The sequence below is a fragment of the Dioscorea cayenensis genome, chromosome 14, assembly GCF_009730915.1.
Source record: "Dioscorea cayenensis subsp. rotundata cultivar TDr96_F1 chromosome 14, TDr96_F1_v2_PseudoChromosome.rev07_lg8_w22 25.fasta, whole genome shotgun sequence".
NCBI lineage: Eukaryota > Viridiplantae > Streptophyta > Magnoliopsida > Dioscoreales > Dioscoreaceae > Dioscorea > Dioscorea cayenensis.
Genome location: NC_052484.1, coordinates 20711021 through 20733162, shown reverse-complemented (window position 1 = coordinate 20733162; position 22142 = coordinate 20711021). Strand labels below are relative to the sequence as shown.

General features: G+C 37.1%; 4 protein-coding genes across 4 annotated transcripts; 1 reads left to right on the top strand and 3 right to left on the bottom strand.

Annotated features, from left to right (window-relative positions):
- Positions 1-3278, bottom strand: LOC120275267 (general transcription and DNA repair factor IIH subunit TFB5). Its single transcript, XM_039281796.1, has 3 exons — positions 3153-3278; positions 440-638; positions 1-341 (listed from the first exon to the last, which is right to left on the bottom strand). Exons 2-3 carry the CDS (start codon positions 472-474, stop codon positions 164-166), a joined length of 213 nt encoding a protein of 70 aa, XP_039137730.1. The 5' UTR covers positions 475-638; positions 3153-3278; the 3' UTR covers positions 1-163.
- An 841-nt stretch (positions 3279-4119) lies between these two features.
- Positions 4120-7369, bottom strand: LOC120275212 (protein cornichon homolog 4-like). Its single transcript, XM_039281735.1, is given in 5 exon segments — positions 4120-4456; positions 4551-4673; positions 5744-5814; positions 5816-5926; positions 7101-7369. Coding segments are annotated over 5 exon segments (414 nt in total). The 5' UTR covers positions 7179-7369; the 3' UTR covers positions 4120-4425.
- A 551-nt stretch (positions 7370-7920) lies between these two features.
- Positions 7921-10381, bottom strand: LOC120275985. Its single transcript, XM_039282725.1, has 7 exons — positions 10249-10381; positions 10101-10157; positions 9534-9659; positions 8769-8844; positions 8462-8554; positions 8263-8376; positions 7921-8186 (listed from the first exon to the last, which is right to left on the bottom strand). Exons 1-7 carry the CDS (start codon positions 10344-10346, stop codon positions 8133-8135), a joined length of 618 nt encoding a protein of 205 aa, XP_039138659.1. The 5' UTR covers positions 10347-10381; the 3' UTR covers positions 7921-8132.
- Positions 10382-11373: 992 nt separating this feature from the next.
- LOC120276249 lies at positions 11374-12075 on the top strand. Its single transcript, XM_039282972.1, has one exon. The coding sequence runs from the start codon at positions 11374-11376 to the stop codon at positions 12073-12075; it is 702 nt and encodes a 233-aa protein (XP_039138906.1).
- The last annotated feature ends 10067 nt before the right edge of the window (positions 12076-22142 follow it).

The following is a 22142-nucleotide window of genomic DNA, read 5'->3' as shown; positions in this document are numbered from 1 at the left end:
TTAGATTATAATTATTTCCATCCACATATTTTAACTTTATATTTAAGTCAAGTTATACAAGGAGTTCAAAAAATTAGTATATGTTTTGGGATTACTTAGATGATAATGAATGTCCTTGGAGAAGAGCAGGAATGAAAGGTCCATTCATGATCTGAGATTGGAATCATGCAGGCTTCTCATAAGAGTTCTGATCTCTAAACTCTGAAATTTTACTCCTGATCATCTCAGCCACATGAGGTTGCACAAACATGTGTGTGCTGTCCAGCATATGCAATATGAACTTTTGTGAAGCCGGCATAGATGCATTTAAACTCACAATGAACTGTGCCATTGGTACATCACTGCACAGCGACATCAAATAAATGTACCAACATATGATTTAATAACAAAATTATTGTAGGAATACACTGTAATGAATGGTTAAATAGTTTCAGCTTACCAGGAAATATAAAGACCTTTGATAGCATTCACCATCTTGGCTTTGGAGGATGGAACTGATAGTTTACTAAAGCTGGGATATCTTTAGCAGGGACTGTCCACTTGCTCCACCGAAGCTTTGTGCACGCCCCTGACAGTTTAGCAGGTCCTTCGGACTGTCTGTTCCTCTTGATCAAAAAAAGCTGGGGATATCTTTAGGACTGCCCAAGAAAGATATGACTGATGAGAAAACACCAAGATCGCAAGAGAAAAAAGAATAATATTATCATGCGAATAGAAATTCATAATGGGTAAAGAAAAGTATTAAAGTGCTTTAGCTATTACTGCTTTCATTAATAGAGTAACAGTCAAAACTAGAAAATCAGTCAGAATAAGCTGCTAAATGTTCATAGTTGATAACATGAATGAGTGGGAATAAGTCAAAGATAGTTTTCAAGGACATCATCAATCGAGTATCATGTCATGTTCTGTGTCCCACAAGTGTATAAGAATTTCAATGCATGCAATCAAGAAAAGTTAGTCAATCAAAGATAAGAACAAATGATTTACATGACTAAGTATCTGTCCTTGTGCTGTTGAATGTAAACCATTCAGTGGCAGCTTCTAATTGAGGCAATAACTGCTAAGTTCATCTCACTAGCTCACTTTTTTTCTACAGTCATTTCTTCTGACAATTAAAGCAGCATCGGCCACCCTCCTTTCAAAGGCCATCTTGAATTTAAAGGTCTTTGCAACACAAGATCAAGCTGTCACATTTTATTTTTCAAAGCTTAATCATATTTGATGAGAACAGTTCTAATTTCATTCCTGTAATTTCACCATATCTTGGTAGTATCATTTGTTCTCCCACCTTGTAATTCTTACAAATCATCTTCACATAATTTCTTATCCATAATAGACTAGCATGTCTTTGTTAGACAACAGGTGTTTGGCAACCGCTCCCCTCTAAACCAAGAAAATTCTTTCATTGAAGTCAAGATATAGTCTGATTGGTCCGTTGCAACTGTTATAAGGCTTACTTTTCCCATCAAATTTCTCCAATAAAATCCCCTTAAAAATAGATACATATATATATATATATATTTTACTGTTTTAATCATCTTAAATTGCATAAAGCTATCCCCTGACCACATAACAAGTTAAAGGCAATCTTTACTTAAGTTGGCTCGACTAATCTTGATTCTTGACAAAAAGCATTAATGTCATATCTTTATCTTGTGCAAACAGTGATAGCATAAGCACATTTCAGCAAAAGCATGTAATTATATCTATATCTTATATTCCACCCATCTTCCCAAGAACACTGAGCTAAATTCATCCTAATTTTCCAACTAGTTATATTTATGCACTAGAGCATGATCCAGATATTAAATTTAAGGATGATCCCATGTCTTGCTTCTAACTGTAAGTATTCAAAGTCACAAATCTGAAGGTGAACAACATGGATGTCAGAAGGTGGTGGAAATATAAAATCGTGAAACTTCACAAGTAAGAGCCACACCATGGTGAAGGCTGACAATTAACAACAAAACTCTTACAATATCAAAGGCCTATCTGCACTGCTATTTTCATGTACTTTCATGCCTTATGTAACTATGACTGACTAGTGCATAAATCTTAATAATTTAGGTAAAACGATAGGTGCATGGAGTGAATTGGATAGTGGAGGAAGAAGAGCTACTAGCAAACCACTAAAATTACCAGAGCATAATGAAGTAGAAAAACCTTGTTGCCAGATAATTGCACCACTGTCACCCTATTCATCAAGCAAACAAAACTGATTGAACTCATCTAAGGTAAGATGAAGCTCTTACGTTCCGATTTCTAATTTTACAACGGATATCTTTACTTGAGCTCCAATCTCTTACTGATCTCTAAAAAAAGAATCTACATAGAGCAGGCCCTCCTAAGCACTGAACAAAGTGAAAAAGGGATTCACACATTTTGAATGAAGAAAGAAGAGATCACATTAATCTTCGCAAATCTCCTAGGAGAAGAGATGCAACAACTTCTAACATGGTTAGACAACCCATGGCCTCATCACATCCAGGAATTAAAACTAACAGTCAACAAACAACAGAGTGATTCTATATTACTATTTTCTTTTTCTTCTTTTTTTCATGTGTGGAAAATCCTAAGCCCTCTCTGACTATGAAATACACTTCTTATCAAGGAGGTGAAAATGTAAATTTAATCCCAGATTACAAAAATCACAAACAAGCTCCCACCTTTCCCAATCCATAAGAACCCTTTGCTCACATTCAATAGCTCAGATATACAAACTGACAACATCTTGTCTACAAAGAAGCAAATACGAACAAAAACATTATCGTTTTTAGCAATCAAAGAACAAGTTTTTCTTGCTGGATCATAAGCTAAAATTCAGTTTTTTTCTACCCCAATCACAGCATGTTCATCGTTAAAAAACAATCAAACAGACAAATAAACAGATGCAAAAACACCTGATCGACATTGTCAATCATTCATTCGCTCTCTTTTTACATTTTTATCACAACACAGATCATCAACTCTTTAACCCTAGTTAACCGAAATCAACACAAAACAAAGACACATAATTCCACCATGATTCAAGAAAAAAACTAAATAAATCAAAGTAATCAAACAAAAGGGAACAGAACTAGCAAAAGAATCAGAATCTCCAGGAATTTATGGATGATCGAAAACCAAAGAGGAAAGTGGAAAGAGATTTACACCTCGTTCTCGGCGGAGGATCAAAGCTCCCTCTCCCGCGCCTCTCCTTCCCCAATCGACGAACACTTGTGTTAATGAGATCCGAGCATCCTTTTAGCATTTATGCCCTTTTAAACTATGGTATTTATTATCCCTCATTGAAAAAATATCCTTGATATATTTATACCTTCTTAAACTAAAGTTTAAATGAAATTAAATGTCTTTTTTTATTTTATAGTTTAATATATGTGTGTGTGTGTATATATATATATATATAGGATACACAACCTCAAACTAATAATAAGAGACATTTTTTACAATAAAGTAATAAACTGGTGTTTATAAATTGGCGTTCATTTCACTGTAAATGAGGGAAAGTCAGGAAGTGATATTACTTCAAGGACTTATGTGTTCATTTTTCAAAAAGTGAGAATACAACCGAAGAATTTAAGTGTTGGATGAAGTTCTATGAGTTCAAAAAAAACTTAAGAAGTGAAAATAAGTTAGTTTTTATAGATTGACTCACTTCCTCCACTTCAGTAAAAAAAAAATTGAAATGAGCTTAGTTTAAAATCCACTTCAGTCGAAAGTGGGAGAAGTACCACTTCCCCCATTTCAGCACAAATGAACACCAGAAGTGAGAGAAATCAGACCACTTCCTCTCACTTCATCCCACTTTCCCTGAAATGAAAAAGAGAAAGCACACTCAAATATGAGTAATTTGAGATTTTAAAGGAAACACAATTCTTATGAAAAATTCCATTTTATTATAATTTTACAACCAAAATATAACAAACCATACATAAATATCATTTTTATGGGAGTATATATATATATATATATATATATATATCACCCTTCCATATGCATGGCAAAATCATGGTTGAGGGTGGGAAAGGAACTAGATGCTGAAGCAATCTGGTTTTCAGATTTTCATCAAACATTTATACATAAAAAATTGGAAACAAAAATAAAATTATATTCATGGCATGGCCAACAAAATGTCATACATTCAATGACATTCATCATGAAGTATGGCAAATAAACCTATATGGAAGAAATGCCACAATGCTCCTGCTAGAGCTGTGTATACAACAATACATATGTTTTCAGAATTGAGTGCTATGCTAAATATAACATAAGGCCTTGATAAATACAAGCTGAAAACAAAAATTACAACAAACAAACATTACAAAAAAAAATAAAAAAATAACAAATAACAAAAACAGGGTGGTAATTCTCCTAAACCATCAAAGTACAGTTCTGAAGCTCAAGCCGGTGAAATGAGCCAATGAATTACTCATCTTCCAGCACGCTCCATATCATCCTGTGATTGGTCAATCAAAGGGAAAATAATACTGAAATGAATGCAATAGTTCATATGATCATTCTAAATACAACTAAGAAACCGAGCTTTTTACCAGAAAAATGACAGAAAGAGAAGAATAACCAGATAGGCTAGCTTGAAGAGGCGTCGTTTCTTTTCTTTATTTAGCAAGTTGAAGATCTCTGTAACGTCTACCAGATGCTGCTGCTGCTGATACCTGTAAACAACACGACATGCTTAGTACTTCTGCTCATGAAAAGAAGTCCCTTTCTCAAATGTGAATGACCTCAACAAGTGCACATTTAGTTTGCATAGTACTCCCTCGCACTCACAATAAACAAATATTATGAATATGCTCTGGTTTGGCTTGGCGATGGGTTAAATAGAAACTAGACAAGATAAAAGGAACGTTGATTGTTTTTGAAATTTAAACAAAGAATGATGAGAAATCAAAGTATGATCCTGTGTTCTATAATGAAGCATGACTGCATGTTGCTTGATAAGCTTATATTTATCATGTTACAAACTATGTATGAGCTACTTTTCACTTCTAAAAGAATGCACTTTGCAACCACAAGAAAGACCGAGTGCCTAAAGTTCGCCATCTTAAGGAAAAAAATTAGTTCACACATGAATTACAGATAGTATTTTTCTTCAGTTTATGTCATATGAGAATTCAAAACCTGCGAAACAAGAGGGGGCCACATAATCCAGCAAAATACAAGCATCGAAGTGTATCTTATGAGAGGTTCATCAGTATCCAAGCATCATTTTCACCGCCTTCTGAAGCCAAGGATAAACAATATGCTGAAGCCACAACCTTATGTTATGGAGCACTTTAAGGTGAAATTGCACAATATTCAAGGTTTCCCTAAAACTTTGGTTGATATCATATGGCCAGACCCCTCAAATAAGGTACAAATCATCAAAGGAGACAGTATGAAATCACCTGAACCAATAATGCAACTACTTTTTAAGTAAATAAAACCATAAGTATTCTTGCTCAAGTTGCAAATGAGTAATACATTTATTGTTGGCAGTTTAGTGGAACTAATCATATTATATAACTAATCATATTATACATAAATCAGTTGGGATTGAAAGTTGTATTGTTTCTAGGTCAGAAAGAAGCCTTAGTAAGCATAGTAGAGCAGAAAAAAACTACCGCAAATTCCTCAGAATATTTTTGACATTGTAAGGCACATATTATCCATTACCACTGGGGGCAATTGTAAATATATATTTTAACATGCAAGCACCAAATCAAAGTATGGGGTGATGACTTACAGTTTCACATTATAATAAAGAATAGGCGCAGAAAACAGAAACATCAACCACTGTCCAGACAAGATAAAATAGTAGGCTTATGATTCCTTGCAGGATAAACTCCGGTACAACCAAATAATTGATGCGTGAAGCTGAATCATAAGGGTTGATATAGTCAAACTCTAGGTCAGCCAAACACATAAGCTGCCAAAAAAGAAAAAAAAAAATCTTACAGTGAAAAATACTTGAAATACAAGATTTAGTTCATAAAATTATCATGCATGATGTTAAGAGTTAGACAAGGTGAAACATTTACAGAAACTAAATCCCACTGAGAGAAACAATAGCAAATAGTTTTCATTCTCATAGGAATGGGCCATGGCAAATTGGCAACCAAACAATCATGGATACATCACATACTTAAGCACGTGCGAGCGCGCGCGTGCACACACACAAAACACACACGCACACACAAGAGAAAGAAATGAAAAGACAGAGATATAAATTTGTATACACATCATGGTAACAAAAAATTTGGAGATGGCCAAACACATGCACGAGACAAACCCTTGTAAATAAAGATTTTCTTTTACCAAAGCAAAATTCCACTAATCTTAGAGTCAAATAGTGTATGCATCATCAGCTTCACTTTAACCAAAAATCTCTGCCAAATGATGTAAGAAGATCTGTATGTTTCTTCGAGCTTCCAGCATGCTAACTCGCTAAGTGCAAAATGACTTCTACCATACTCATCAATGATGCACAAAAATGGCCCAGCTAGAAAGATTTTGTCAAGATTCTTATAATTATTTCTCAAAAGGAATTGGCAATAATATATCCAAAGCATTTCTTTCATAAAGCAAATATATACAATCAGAAAATCTTCAAAATTTACGGAAATCAAATCAAAATAGAAAAATTGTGTCAATTTCAGTGACTTGGTTGGCCTAACTTTAATCGTAAACTTCAGAATTTTTTTCTTCAAAAAGTCAAATTTTCAAACTCAGTATAGAAACACAAAGCTTTCATCATTGCAAGGACAATGCCCAGAAGTTGCACTCCCACAGCTTGGAAAACAAGTTCAGCAAACATAAATAAATGGTTGGATCATAAAAGGAATCAACATAAACTAAATGCCATTCCCATTGATCAATCACCTGAAAGAATTTTTTCATTGTTAATTACATCCTAAAACTCCACCCCATGATCAAACATAATTGAAAGAATTATCCATCATAAAAATAATCAAACAAAAAATGAAACAAAACCTACTTTTTTTTCTAGGTTACTAACAAAAGGGGGGAGTTTTTTTTTTTTTTCGGGGATATTAATGATTGAAATATCAATTTCACAAACAAATTGGCATCACCGGCGTTACCTGGTAAACGACCATAATGAGGATAGCAATAAGGAGGAAGAAAGCAATGACCCATAACAAGATCATCCACGCCCCCATCCCCTGATTACTTCGTTGTACGAAAGAAGAAGAAGAAGAAGAAGGAGGAGGAGGAGGGGAAAATTAGGGATAGCTTCGAGCAATGAGACCTATAAGAGTAGGTACAGTGCCGGAGACGGCGGCGGCCGGAGCAGCGAGCCGCGGGTCTGGGAATGAAGATTGCCACCCTCTCTAGGGATTCCATCGAGAGATTTTTTACTAATTGGACCCTTGAGTACCAGAAATTTCATATGAACCCCTCTTCTAGTCAACTTTCGGGTAAATTTTTCATGTGATCACTGTGTTATGGCTGATTTCCATTTTAGTCATTGTGTTTCAATTTGTTTCTTTTTGGTCATTAGATATTGATTTGTTTTTCATGGGTTAGTCGACTTGAGATTTTTCAGTACGAATTTAGATAGCGATGGCGATTCGAAATCTGACGTCACTCTTTTTTATATTTTCTCTATCTCAAAATTTGGAGCGGGGTTCTTGACTCAACTCAGCTTAAAAAAGAGTGACGTAGCGTTTCCGATCGCACGTCATCTAAAGTTGATCGGAAAAATCCCGTGTAATCAGTGAAAAATAAATTAATATCTAATGACAAAAGTGAAAAGCAATTGAAGCAAAATGAAAATGTATGCCCATAACACTGCTGCATGAAAAATTTACCCGTCAACTTTCACTCCCTATCCTTGGTCTTGCCTCAGTTGGAAAATTATCAACAAACCCCTGTAATTTTTTTATGAAAAGTAGCTGGAAATATGAAATTTAAAGTTTTTCCAAGGGGCAATATGTAAATACATAATGGATACATCATAATTTAAGCTTCATTAAGCTGATTACATTGGCAGTGAACCATCAACACTGTGTTTCATTTCTTTAACAACGTTAAAGATGTTAGACTATGAGGAATTTGATGAAAAATCTACAACGAGTTCTAAAAATGCACAAGTTTCTGCTAAAAAAGGACTGTTAAAAATTGCTCTCAGAAGCCCAACCCTTTTTCTCCAATGCCAACCGAAGTGCCTGATGTGAATAACAATGGAAATTAATGAGATACAATAAAGAATGCGAAAATTTTGAAGTACATTTAGTTATGTACCTTAATTCTCTTCCTGTTGATATCAAAGTCAATGCTTCCTACGCGAGATGCAGAACGGTATTGAACAATAGATTTATCACCGGGCGGGAACCAGAATTCGACATCATCTACAAGCTATAAGGAAGAATTTTTAAGTCGGTTGTCGAGAATAGGATGTGCAAAAACTAACAACTGTTGGAGTCTCAAGTCTTGGATTTACCCCCAATAAAGGACTCTCATATTCGACCCGAATATAGTCATCCTTTCTGTCCACTACATTGGGTGTAAAGTTATCTGGCTTTGTTGATGTAACCTGCAAATTAGGCAACAACAGATTAAGCCATCAATGCTCATGAGCTTTGCATTGATCTGTAAGAAGGTGTAAAGCCTTGGAACAATTGCTTTGACATAATCGAGCAAAGTTTTATGGAGAAAGAAATTATTCTTGATTCACCATGCTTCGAGATGTGACTCAAGATCATTGATAAAGCATCAAACTAGTATTCAAGAACTTGGATATGTCTTACCACTTGTAAAAGCTCTTTGATTGCTTCTTCTCTACTTTTTGGCTTCTTTCTGCTTCCATCTGGAGGGTTGTAGTTCCTGGAGACAGTCATTATGGGAATATTACTAATGCCATCACCTTTAATTTCATCTTAAATAATTTTGTTGGATCACTAATCAGATATCCCCTGCTATAGTACTTCCACAAATATATGCTGGATAAATTATTGTGTTGATTGCTTTGACAGATATAAGCAGGGAAAGATGTTCAACAGTTCGAGCAAAAGTATCCTATCCTAACGAGGAGCCATTTTCTTCTTAAATCCTTCAAGCACTACAAGTTCAAGATATATGCTATTTACTTTAATACATTAGATAACACATGAGTAAGGAAACAGAGGGGAAAATAAAAGATTAACTTTTGAATAAACAAGAAGGGATTGCATATGCATTAGGTATGATGGATTGCCAACTGGTGGTTGTGCTCATCTTCATCTGAATATGGAAACCAATATTGTTCTTAAACCTATATGTTTGTGTGTGTGTGTATGCATCTCCACATGAGAGCATCATGGGAATATCAACAACAAAGGAGAGTGAAGAAATATCCAGAGAGAAGCATAGTGTTGTGTAGTGCAATACTAATGCTTGATATCAGCAAGAAAACATTGTAAGGAAACTGTAATTAGGTGGAAAAATTTAAGAGTTAGAAAAGAAACATGCATGACATCTCCAAGATTTCTTCAGAAAGAAACATAAATACAGATCATTGCTAAGAAGATACATACCATGGAGGGACATAGTGACTGGTATTGGAAATATCCTCAGAAGTAGATACACAAGTATTGGTTGCAGGGCACAATGCTAGAGATGGTGGATTCTTTTGCACACCAAGATAGTTTGGCTTAGGTCCACTGACATCTCAACCATGAACACAAAGCAAGTATTAGAAGGACAAAATTATTGTCAAATGTTCAAAACTGTGCTATTTCTGTAATATAGACCACAAGGTTGATGTCGAAAAATAATAAAGTACAGCTAAAAAGGAAACAACAATCATACAATGATCAAATATTCCTTAGAGAAATCTAACTTGTACTTTGTTAAAATTACCATCTTTCAAGAAAAAAATTTCTTTGGATAACTTCACAAATGTTCATACATATGGGTTTTGCATAAAATGCAACTATATTACTTTTGTTTCATAATGTTTAGCAACATTTGCTGCTAGAACGCAAAGTCACTAAATATCACAATCTCAGTCCAACAAAACATAAAACATTGAAAATGGGAAAAACATTAACATGCTAATCATCAAATGAAGTGAAAAGGAGTGATTTTGTTTGAGATATTACCCAAAATGGAAGATTGCAGCCAATGTCGCAATCTCACTGGTCCTAAGAACCACTTCCCTACTCCAAAAAATACAGAAAAACTCAAATTGAATCAAAAGTTAGAGAAAAGGATAACTGAGCTGAAGATATATATATATGAAGTTAGCACCTTCTGCCAATCTTTGGCGCTGGAGATTCTTTGTGAAGAGAAGTGACTCCATAAGAAGAGCAGCAAGAGAAGCTTGGGCGCATGAAAATGGAAGCCATTAGAGAACTCGAAGAGGGGCCTCCTCCTTATCACTTGGCAAGCAGAAAAGAAGGCATTTTTATGATAATTTAGCCTCTTTTTTTTCCATATTATTTAATTTCCTCTTTTTTTTTGTTTATCAAAATTAGTTTTTCTGTTTTTGTAATTCATATATATCCTAGTATTTTTTATTAAAACCAGACGAAAATTGGGGTCCGCATTATTTTTTGCTTCTTGGTTAATGAATAAAAATATATGTATTTTTATTTTTAAATTGGTTTTTTTCCATTTCATTTGATAAAATAATTATCTAAAAATACATAAATAAATAAAGTGATGTCAAAATAATTTTAATGCCAAAGTAGCGGGGTATCTCCTAGTTAGGGCTAAAATCTTGAATATTTGGCTAGAGAAAGATGATTGTATTTTTCATGATAAATACTCTCCATGTTTTTCAATTATTGGTGAAATAATTTACATGTTTTTTACATGAATGATAGCATCTCGCCAAATGCAAACAGAAGCCGGTTGAAAAACTCAATTGAGTAGCCTGCGCTAGCAAAGCAGAGTTTAGAATTCTTGGGATAATATATAGAACCAAGTAATTGAGAAAATGATAGATCACGAAGGAGCTAGCACATCAAGTCTACTTCTAGTTCTTCCTCGAGTCTAAGATCTTTCTTTCTTTCATTTTTATTTATTTTTTTTCTTTTCTTATCTTTGTTTTTTTTTCATGTAGTTTTTTTTTTTCTTTTTTTCTTTTTTTCTAAACCTTTAATGTTATTATTGTTTTATAATCCCCATTCTAGTGGATTGTGTTTGGTTTTGTTCTTGTTTTATTGTGTCAACTTTTTCTTCAACAACAAATGATTGTTGTTTATCCACTTATAAAAATAATAATAATAAATAAATAAATATAATAATAATAATAATTTTTAATTGCAATTAACATATGATCTAGAGAAATATGGCATTCGCTAAGGTCCAAGTGATGGCCGATCCATATTATTATCAGATTAAAGCTTGAGTGCACGGATATCTACCAAAATGAAAAAGCTCCATCCTGCGAAACCCCTGCTGAAAACCCCGCCGAAACCCCCTGATCTGAACCCTTTCTCTACTACCTTGCCAGGAGTTTCCTGGTCTAAGGTTGTGAGCTCCTCCTCTCCTGCTCCTGCTTTTGAAAATCCCCTCCACCTTCAGAAACCCCACTTTGACCGTCTAAAAAACTCTGTCAAATCTTGCATCACAATTGATCGTGATCAATGGCACTCGGCCAGGGATTCAATGCAAACTGTGCTCTACGCCAAATTTCTGGGAAAATCTCTCCCTCTTGACCAAGCTAAGCTGGCTTTGTCTGATGCTTGGAAGGGACTTGGTGATTTTTCTATTTCCGATCTTCCAAATGGGTTCTACTTTGTTCGTTGTAGTTCTCTTGATATGCAGGCTAAACTCCTCTGGGACGGACCTTGGACCGTTGATGGGCGTATCCTTCAGCTCTTTGAATGGAGGGAATCTTTCCAGCCTGCATTTGAGAAACTTTCAATTGCAGCTATCTGGATCCAGCTTCATCATGTCCCTATTGAACTTTGGAAGGGCGAAATTCTGGATGTCATTGCCTCTCATTTTGGAAGGGTTCTCAAAATTGATGAGCACACTCTTCAACTCTCTCGCTCAAAATTTGCTCGTATTTGTGTAGAAATTGACCGGATCTCCCTTGCGAAGGGGACATGGGTTAAAGTATGGTGAAAAATTCGCTCTTCATTATTGCTTTATATGAAAAATTGCCCGTCTTGCTTCGATTGTAGTCGTGTTGGTCATGGTGACTCAAGCTGCACCTTTATTAGCTGTCGAAAATAGCGTGATCTACAACCGCCTCACTATCTTCCCAGGCGGGAGATGGAGGTTGATGATCTGCAGACTTACGGCGGCAACTCACGAGAGTCGGATCTCAATCTGGTAATATGGTCCGGATCCTCGGCTGAATCGAGTGTTGATTCTCAAACGGTCGGCAAGCGAGACGGCCGTATCGACAGCGTGGGGTCGCGGTGGTTCAAACTCCTTGATCGGACGCCATGTGTTGGGGAGACGATGGCGAGGATCAAACCGCGTGTCACGCGGTTTGGAACCGCCTTATCGCTTCCGACCGTGGCGGTCGCTCGCTTGCCAGCGGTCTTTGTGGTCCACTTCTCGAGCACTTACGCTTTCCGGCGTCTCGGGAAAATAAAAATCCGTTGGTTGATCCAATGGTGTTGTGGGGAGCATCTCTTCATCCGAGGCGGGTGTCGCACCCTCTCTTGAGGTCTGATATTCGACGCCGGTGACCTGTTGATACACCCTTCCCTTTGCTTTCGACTTATCCTTGGCTCCCATTTATAGCGAGCATCATGGCTGGGGTTTCCACCACTCCCTGACAGCCCGTGCCTCCTCTCCCATCATCCACGCCCGCCCCTCCTCCCTCCTCCTTCACGCTCTTCACCAACCTTTCTGCTTCTCTCCTCGGTCCACTTTGAATCATGATCCTAATCACTCCGCTTTTGGTTGACGGGGTAAGCGGCTCCCTCCCCCCTCTCAGCAGAACTCCATATGGGCGACCACAGTGACTCGAGGCTCACTCAGGCTCACGATGACCTCACAGGTCCATTTGAGCCGATGACGTGCTTCTACAAACTATCAAAAGATATAAAGCGGGGCCCTTTCGCGCCCCTCGAGAACAACTCCGCCCTAAAAGTCGGCCTCTACCTCTTAAAACCCTTACTTCTACCCATTCTTCTCCTCTTAGTTTTTCTTATGATTATACTGAACCCAATATTAAGATTCTTTGTTGGAATTATCGGGGTGCTTCTAACCTACGTCTTGTGATCGCATTACGTGACCTCGCTCCGTCGCTGAATCTACTATCATTTTGCCTTGTTGAAACAAAAGCATTCGATCGTTGTTTCGTTTTTGTAGTTCTTTTTGCTACTTTTTAGGAGTAGAGGCTATCCGGCTCGGGGTTTCTCACGGTATCATCGCCCTCTGGTCGGAAACCTTGGGCGAGGTTACTGCGTTGCGGCTACCGCATCCCTCGGCTTTGGTTATCTCTTCTTGGGGCTCCACAGGTCCTTTCGATTGTTATAAGTCACCAAATTTGCATTTAACAAGCTCTTACTGGAATACCCTTGCGGCATCAGCCCAATGCACTACGTCTACTGGATTCTGCGAGGAGATTTCAATGCTATCATATGCGATCTTGACTTCCCAAGGGAAGTTGAGATCTTATTCTTATAAATCCACCTATTTTTAATTCCTTTATTAATAATAATAATCTTGTTGACATTGGGCTTTCGTGAGGCTCTCGCTTTCACACTGGTGCACTAACCAATCTGGGCTTGCACTCGCCGGTGCAGACTTGGACAGATTCCTTGCTAGTCAGCTGATTGGGTGGCCTCTTTTGCTACTATTTCGAATCAACATCTACCTCGCGCGTGCTCAGATCATTCCCCGCTCTTGCTCACTGCCAATCCCTACACTCCCTCTAAAAATTCTGTTTTTCGGTTTGATAATGTTTGGCTTGATTATCACAGTTGTCATGATAACATTATCAAAGCTTTTTCATTCATATCGACATCTCTTCCCCCTTTGCATTCTTTTCACCATTGTAGTCATAATGCTAAACGTAAACATTCTCTCTTGAAGACTGCGGTTTCGTCCAATTGATTCCCGAGATTGCTAACTCGAATTGAAATCAAAGAGGTCTGAGAGCGAGATATCTTATCGCTCTCGACCCTTGGCGATGCTTTGTCTGCGTGTCTCTTGTAGTAGGCTCTCGCGCCTCCTCGCGTCAAAACACTATTTTGCTCGGGCTCAGTGCTAAAATGCTTTGGCTGCATGCATGGCGATACTATTACGCTTTCTTCCCAATCAGAGTCAAAAATCCGGCGTCAAGTCCGACTCACTCCATCGAGACTCTAGCGGTATCATCCTTACTTCTAATGATGATCCGAGCATGAATTTCTCGAACTTCTATCGCAATCTGGGACGCCCTCCTCCTCGCTCTCTTTGGATCACGTGTTTTGCCTCCCTTCACGCTGACTTTCCCTCATTGAGTCCGATGACAAGGGACTTTGACTTAGTCAAGCTCGCTCACCAAGGGGAGGTCTTCCGAACCCTTAGGGTCCATGCTGCGAGGTAAGTCTCCTGGTCCGGATGGGTTTAATGTTGAATTTTACATTTTCTATTGGAATATCCTGGGTGAACACATTTTCAATGCCATCTCCCACTTTTTTATGACTGCTAAAATTCCCAATTCCTGGGGTAAAACCTACGTTGCTCTTATTCCCAAAATTGACCATCCTCAAAAAGTTTCTGATTTTCATCCTATTTCTCTTTGCAACGTTTGTTATAAGATTATCACTAAAATTTTAGCTTGAAAGGCTCAAAAAGTTCTCCTAAATTAATTGGCAATGAGCAATTCCCGCTTTCTATGGGTAGGTCTACCTTTGATAATATCCTAGTCGTTCAAGAGATGGCTCACTCTTTGGGAAACGGAGATCTAACCCCCCTAGGATGTTAATCAAGGTAGATATTGAAAAAGCTTTTGATACTGTTGAATGGAATTCTATCCTTGCAACCCTCCGTAGAATGTGCTTTCCTGAGATTTGGATCCGCTGGATTGGGTCTTGTCTATCCTCAGCCTCCTTCTCCTTCCTTATTAATGGCAAACCTAGTGGTTGGATCTCTAGTTCTAGAGGTGTGAGACAGGGAGACCCCATCTCACCTCTTCTATTCCTTCTGGTCACTCAAAATCTTTCTATGATCCTCAATCATGCTCTTCGCATAAACTTCCTCTCCGGGTTTTGACCCCTCTCTACCTAAAAATGTTAATCACCTCATGTTTGCTGACGACTTAATCCTTATTTCCAAGGCTTCTAGAACCTCCGCTGAAACATTCTTTTTTTGCCTTAATCTCTATGGTTCTCTTATTGGGCAAGGCCGAACCTCAACAAATCATGCAATTTACTCCGCCTAGTTGGTTCAAGATAGCATGTCTCACACTCTATAGCTGCCATTTTAAACATTAAACTTGGGTCTTTCCCTTTTCACTTATTTGGGGAGCCCCGATTGCTCCTTCTCGTCTTTCAATGAATCATTTTTCGAGATTCCGGTCTTTTAAAACGCGCTTCTTCTATCAACAATTGGAACCACAATCATTTATCCCAAGCTAGTCAGTATCATCCTCCTCAATTCTAATATCTTTCTCTTCCCTATTTATTATCTTTCCTTATTCTATATTCCCTACTCGATTCGATTCTATCTCTAAGTTGGCTCAGTAAATTTCTATGGGGTAGGCGAGCACCTGAGATCTGGGTTTCCATTCTATTGGTTGGCACACTCGCCATCCCTTGATAAAAGTCAGGGGCTTAGGGCCTCCGTAATCTTAGAAAGGTCGGACTTGCTCTTCTTGCCAAAACACATTTTTCTATTGCCAACAAGGACGACAAAGGATCCGGGTTTCTATTTTTACTCATAAATATCAAAACTGGCACATTTGGAACAATGTTACATTACCTGGTGTTTCTAGTTTTCACAAAGCTATCTCAAAAACTTTAAATATTCTTAAACCCAACTTTCAGCTTGCTGTTTGTAATCCTGACCTTACCAATGCTTGGGATGATCCCTGGGTCCTGGATCTCCCGCTTAGTCACAAACCAACTTTCTTCAATATTCACTCCATTGATAATCTTTCTGTTAATTCTCTTGTTTCCAATGGCACTTTTAATCGTAGAGCTTGCATTGATTTCTTTGGAACTGATTTGACTCGTATTGTGCTTAATAATGTGGTTTTTGACACTACTGGGAAATATGATTGGGTTTGGGGCCCTTGCTCTAACAATCCTTCTACTGCGGCTGCTGTTTATGGCTTTCTTAATTCTGGGGACCCTCTTCATTGTGCTTGGCCTGGCTGGTCTCGCATCTAGTCTCTTAAGGTTGGCCCAAAAACAAAGGTGTTCCTCTGGAAACTGGCTCATGGAAAACTACCCACTGGGGATTATTTATACAACTTAAACATTGGCCCTGCAACTTTGTGTCACTTCTGTGGCATTCACTCTGAGAATGCAAATCATTTGATCTGGTTATGCCGTTATTCTGCCAGCTGTTGGACCACTATCCTCAGTTGGTTAGGCATCCATCACCTGTCTTCTTCGCAGCTTGCAAATGGCTCTTGGCTCACCTCTGACTTCCCTCTTCACATTAATGCTTTGTTTGCCAGAGCCATTATTGCAACTACTGCTTGGCAAACTGCGATTGCCGGATGTTTCCTAGTCTTCAGCCATCAACCCCAAATTTCAACCGAATCCCCATTTGGCATCGGGCTAGAGTGCTTGACTACTTCAATGCTAATGCTTTGCTTGGCATGAAAACTTTCATTTCCTCTCGCAGGCCCAGTTATTCCATTATTGTCAACACCGATCGCTTGGGATGCTTTGTCGGTATGGTTGGCTATGGATTTATCATTTATACTAATCAAATGTTTGTCGCTGGGCTAGTGCTGTCAGTGACTCGCTCCGCTCATCTCCCTTGAAGCCGATTGCGAGCCATTCTTGCGTGCTTTAGAATCTTTGTTCCGCCAACAATCTGGATTCCTTCCACGCTTTCTTCTCGATTGTTGTCGTGCCATCCCGACTTGTTAACAACTTCAATAACCTCATCGCTTGGGAGACTCTCGACCGTAGCCATCGAACTATCAATTGCTTTGCCAACTCCTAGGAAGACTTCTCCTTTGACTTACGTCCCTCGCGACCTCAACTTTGTTCTCGATCGGCTTGCCCACTTTGGCCTTGCAAACTCTCAAGTTCCTCCCTTTTGCTCATGGTCGCGACCGGCCCTCGTTAGTCTCGAAGATTTATGCTTTCGGCTTCCCACCTTTCCTTCTAAGCTTGTTTTTGTTTTTCCTTAGCTACTTGTAGCTCTTCTTTGCCAAAAAAAAAAGCTTGAGTGCACTTGTATTATTGCATTGTCGAAAGAGGAACGCCAAACCAAATAAAAACAAAAATAGAAAAATTTTTTTATTTGAAAAAAACAAACATTGATCCTTATAAACCTATGCCACTGTAGATATTTTAACTAATATATAATATATTTTATGTGATTTATTTACTTTATCTAAAAAAACACTTGTTAGCTAAAATATATCAAACTTTTACCTTAATATGGTTTTTCTTAAAACAAATTTTCAAAATCAAAATTATTAGACCAATTTATTATTGATTAAATTATGTAATTTTTGTGATATATTTGTTTTTTCCTGTTATAAATATTAGGGTAAGAAATCAATAGAAATTAACATAATTTGTCATATATAAATATATATATATATATATTAACTTCAGGGAAAAATAGAATAAAAGAAATTTGAAGGGTTTATTTGAAATTTATGAGAAACTCGCGCACAAGTCTGTGCCTCTTCGCATCTTCCCTTCTCGTTTACTTCGGCCGGGAAGCACAGCGTCATCCTCTCGGCACTCTGTGAGTGATTTCATCTCTCAATGCCCAATTTCTCTCTCTCTTTTACTCAAAGATCATAGCTTTAGGATCCGTAAAACTAGTTTTTCTTTGCTAAAATTCCTTCACCATTGTTGCGAAGATGAAGGTGATGATATATAAAGCGTTTTGAATCGGATTGTATACATTCTTTGTAGTTTTTGATTGTGAATTCTCTGTATTGATATGATGAAGTCTGTTTACGATTGTTTCGTGAGATTATGTTAATTTCCAATGCTGATATGCCGATTTAGTTGTGTATATGGGGTATTCGTCAGACAAGCATTGTGGCTTGTCATTGATCTTTTCGCAATTTTGAGATGAATCTTAGGGTTTCATAATGAGTACAATGAGAAAAGTTTGTGTTTTTAAGGACTTATATATTAAATTTTGACATTGATAAATGTTGGAATTGGAAAGGTGCTTTATAGTAGTTTTCTAGTTCATTTTTGCATTTCTTGGTATTAAGGAAGTTGTTTCATACTTGGATTTCCTTTTTCTGTTATGAGAAACGGAGAGTCAGACACTTTAGTAGTAAAATTGTAACTTTTGACTTCTTTTAAGGTTGGTTTGAGAGTTATGTGTTAATGCAGTCATAATAGCAAGTGGAAATTTTGTCTGTTGTCCTTTCATCAATCTCCTATTTAGCCAATTAAAAGTTACCAGAGTTAATTTTCAGCAATGTCCTTTTCCTTTATATATCAAACATAAAAAGCTTTATGTTGTGTGGCTTTTTTAATCTCTCACCTTTATTGGTATATATAAAACATTTCAAGTTATCCATCCATTCACTAACTATAAGAAACTGAGTTCCCTTCATTGCTGATTAAGTAAAACTTTGCTCAGATATCCACAAAAATTAACTAGTAATGCTAATTTTACATTAGTTCATCATTAACTAATTTTAACTTTGATATTAGATCAGGATTAACTATCAAATTTTTAGAAGCCTCAGGTGTTTCCTCACTTTCCTGAATCATGGTTTTGGAATTTTGGATTTCACTGTCATGTGATTATCAACCAGCAATTAAAATTTTCTTGGCCACTTTATGTTTTTGGATATTTCTTCTTACTTTATCCTTTCTTAGCAATTTATATTCCTACTGCCCTCCGCCCATTTTTAGTTAGTCGTGCAAAGATTTCAAGGCTATATGATACAAATAGCAAGATGGTTTCAATTGTGTTTTCCCCGGCAAAGACTGCAATTTCAAAACTAGGTATCTCTTGGGCTTTTCTTTATATGCATCTTTTGTATCTCTTCTTTTCAAGTATGCTCAATAAACAATTTCCTGTCAAAGATCACTTAAAGAAACTTGACATTGTCCCTTCTTATGGTCCTGCATGCAATGCTGATAAATATAGAGGGCGCTAATTACTAGTATCAAATTATTTCTACATGCTGCGGCTTGAATAAGTGAGCCTCATGAGAAATATCTAGTAAACCATTTCCACCCACATTCACCTAAAATTTCATGTTGAATAGTACATGAATCTTACCCATAGAATGCATTAAAATTCATTTTAGAGACTGGCTGGTGTGACAGGTAAGAGAAGGTGATCAGATTTTACATATATCCTCTTATGGAAATGCGTAGTAGTGTAAACCACCTCCATCTCGTTCCATTTCCTTTCTGTCATCTATCAGATGATAAATTCAGTTCTTTACAGTTCGGTACTGGGCCAAATGTATCATTAGGTGATACCAAACATCCAGTCTCTTCATTGAAGATGGTTGTTAGATTGAGCTCATGTTTTGGGTTGTAACTGTTGAATTAAATAGCAGATGCTACCTTATCAAGAATGTTTCATCAAGCTTGGAAATTTTCATTGATTTCTTATTGTACATTTATTATTTTCTTTTATTCGAGCAAACAATTTTATTGAAACAAGGCAATTGACTTGGGCAGACCCAAATATGTCCACTCCTATCAACCTTGCTTCCACATGTTCAGCATTCTTAATTGTGTCTTAAGCATTGGAATGCAAGCATAATTTTCCACATCACCTGGCTTCTCTCTTTATCATGACTATTTGCTATTTTTTCACATTATATACCTTTTCTTTTGCTGCCTTTCTTTTAAAGATATCACAGTGATGGTCTCATGATCTTATCTTCCGTCATGTGTGGCCGTCATTTATGACTCATAAATGAAATACCTGGTTCACTGAAGTATTGTACATGATATGCATATAACAGAACTTGCTGTCTTCACAAGATTGGTATCAATCAACCATGTGGTGGGCTGCCCTAGTGGATGTGTTTCACACCCCCATATTTTTGTGTTAGTAGTATAAACTGATTATTAATGTCCTTTATACGCAATTGATGTGAAATTCTTCTTTTTGATTTGTAACAAGTACTATAAGACATGGTCCCTCAGTGTTTTAGCTTTCGTTCTCAATGTTTCTTCATGTACATCCGCTCTGAAATTTCCATGAGGATGTATCCATACATTTTACGTTGTTTTCTTCAGTACTGCATATTAATTGAGGTCTCATATGCCATCTGTTGTAGTTTTCTCCTTATGTGACACCTCTGACATGAAAAGGATGTCACTTTGTTAACTCCTGATTTTTAAGAATGTCTTCCTTATTCATCATTGTTACTAGATGTTTGTTAAAGAGTTTGCATCTGCAAGCACTTTTGAAACCGTTTGCTTGTAAACTCTGCAGTTTTGATGCTCGACAAATTAACCTTTTAGTATTTTTGGGCAAGTAATATCCATGTGATGCATCTTTCTTTATAGACATCTCTAGCATCTTTATGTTAGTCTGATATGTATCTTGTGTTTCAGAAAGCAAGCTACAAGAGAAAGCAATACAGAGAAAAAAAGCTCATGGTTGGTTGCACAACAAACAGAAAAATGCCTTCCACCAATCTGTTGTGCTCCCATCAATAACAATACTGATAATCAATCTTAGTTTGGTGTTGATTTTGATTTCTATTTCCCTTTATTTCTCTTATATATATATATATATATATAGATGTAAACAAGCAAGCTTTTGCTGATTTGGATTCTTTTAGCAGGGAGGCAAAGTGTATGGCCCACTAAAGAAATACAAATGGTAGTCTACATCTGAAAGACAATATCAGCACATGAGCAGATGCATGCACAGTGATGGAAGCGATGCTCGCCCCTTCAGAGATGTCAAGCATAAATAGGTTCTCAATAAATCAGGGGGAAAGCTTGTGGATCTTTATGTTTGCAAGGATAGTGACTGAGATCTCAATCTTATTGACATTTGACACCATTATTGCCTATCTTTCCTTGTTGAAAAAAAAAACAGCAGTATAAAATTAGATTTGAGATTTAAGGAAAATTTTGTCTTAATTATTTTCCTAAACTTTTTTTTTTCTTTTATGTTGTCAGGATTACAACAGAGAGAGAATCATGGGCATCATCAGTTAGCCATGCATTAAACCAGAGTTTTGATGGAGTCCAAAGGTATTAAATTGTGTTACATGCTTTTATCACTCTTTAATGATCTCTTCCTTCTTTTCCATAATTTCACATGTTTGTGCCTGGCTTGTCAGCCCCTTCTCACCTTTAAGTAACACAGTTGACAAGTCTCTCTCTCTCTCTCTCTCTCTCTCTCTCTTTCTCTATAGAGCACACAGTATAACAGAGAGACACACCCAAACAAGGGCCTCCTTTCTTTTACTCCTTTTTCTTCAGCCATATTAAAGAGGGTTAAGAGAGGGACATAAAAGGAAGGCAGTCTTTTTGGGCTGAAAAAAATCTAAATTAGGACAAGACTGAGGATTAGGAGTGTGTTTAATGGAATTGGGAAAGGAAGGGGCAGATGGGCAGGTAAGTGAGCAATGACCATAAAATCCATCTTATGATTAGTCAAAATGAAAAGATGACCACCATTTCCAAACAAAGCTACGCTAAGCTAAGCTAAGCATATAGACCCACATAGAACCACTACACCTAACACTAATGTCTAATGCTTTATGCTTGTATGCATAAATAAATTAAGAGGTAATGCACCTAATGACTCAGAGAATTATTCAGACGAAAAGGCATCAAAAGGACTAAAAGTGGTTCTAATGGAGGAGTTTAAAATATGTCTCTAAACACGTTAGAATGTATTAATTGTACACATGCTAGCAAAGAATAGGATGGTTTAGATACGTCTTGATACATGCCACCCCACTAACTCTAGACTAATCCCCCTTGACTCTATTCCTTCCCCCCTAATCACCTTCCTTCCTTTTTTTTCTTTTTTCCTATCCTCCCAATTTTATGTCCTTGGCTCCACTCTTCACTTTACTTAATTAATCATCT

Excerpts from the sequence above, each read along its gene's own strand:
- LOC120276249 (XM_039282972.1), top strand. The coding sequence starts at position 11,374 with ATGAAAAAGCTCCATCCTGCGAAACCCCTGCTGAAAACCCCGCCGAAA.
- LOC120275985 (XM_039282725.1), bottom strand. The coding sequence starts at position 10,346 with ATGGCTTCCATTTTCATGCGCCCAAGCTTCTCTTGCTGCTCTTCTTAT. Across the intron at positions 9,660-10,100 it reads GCTGCAATCTTCCATTTTGG|TGGACCTAAGCCAAACTATC; the intron begins GTAATATCTCAA and ends TTGAGATGTCAG. Across the intron at positions 8,187-8,262 it reads TCAACAGGAAGAGAATTAAG|GCACTTCGGTTGGCATTGGA; the intron begins GTACATAACTAA and ends TATTCACATCAG.
- LOC120275267 (XM_039281796.1), bottom strand. The coding sequence starts at position 474 with ATGGTGAATGCTATCAAAGGTCTTTATATTTCCTG. Across the intron at positions 342-439 it reads AAAGGTCTTTATATTTCCTG|TGATGTACCAATGGCACAGT; the intron begins GTAAGCTGAAAC and ends GTCGCTGTGCAG.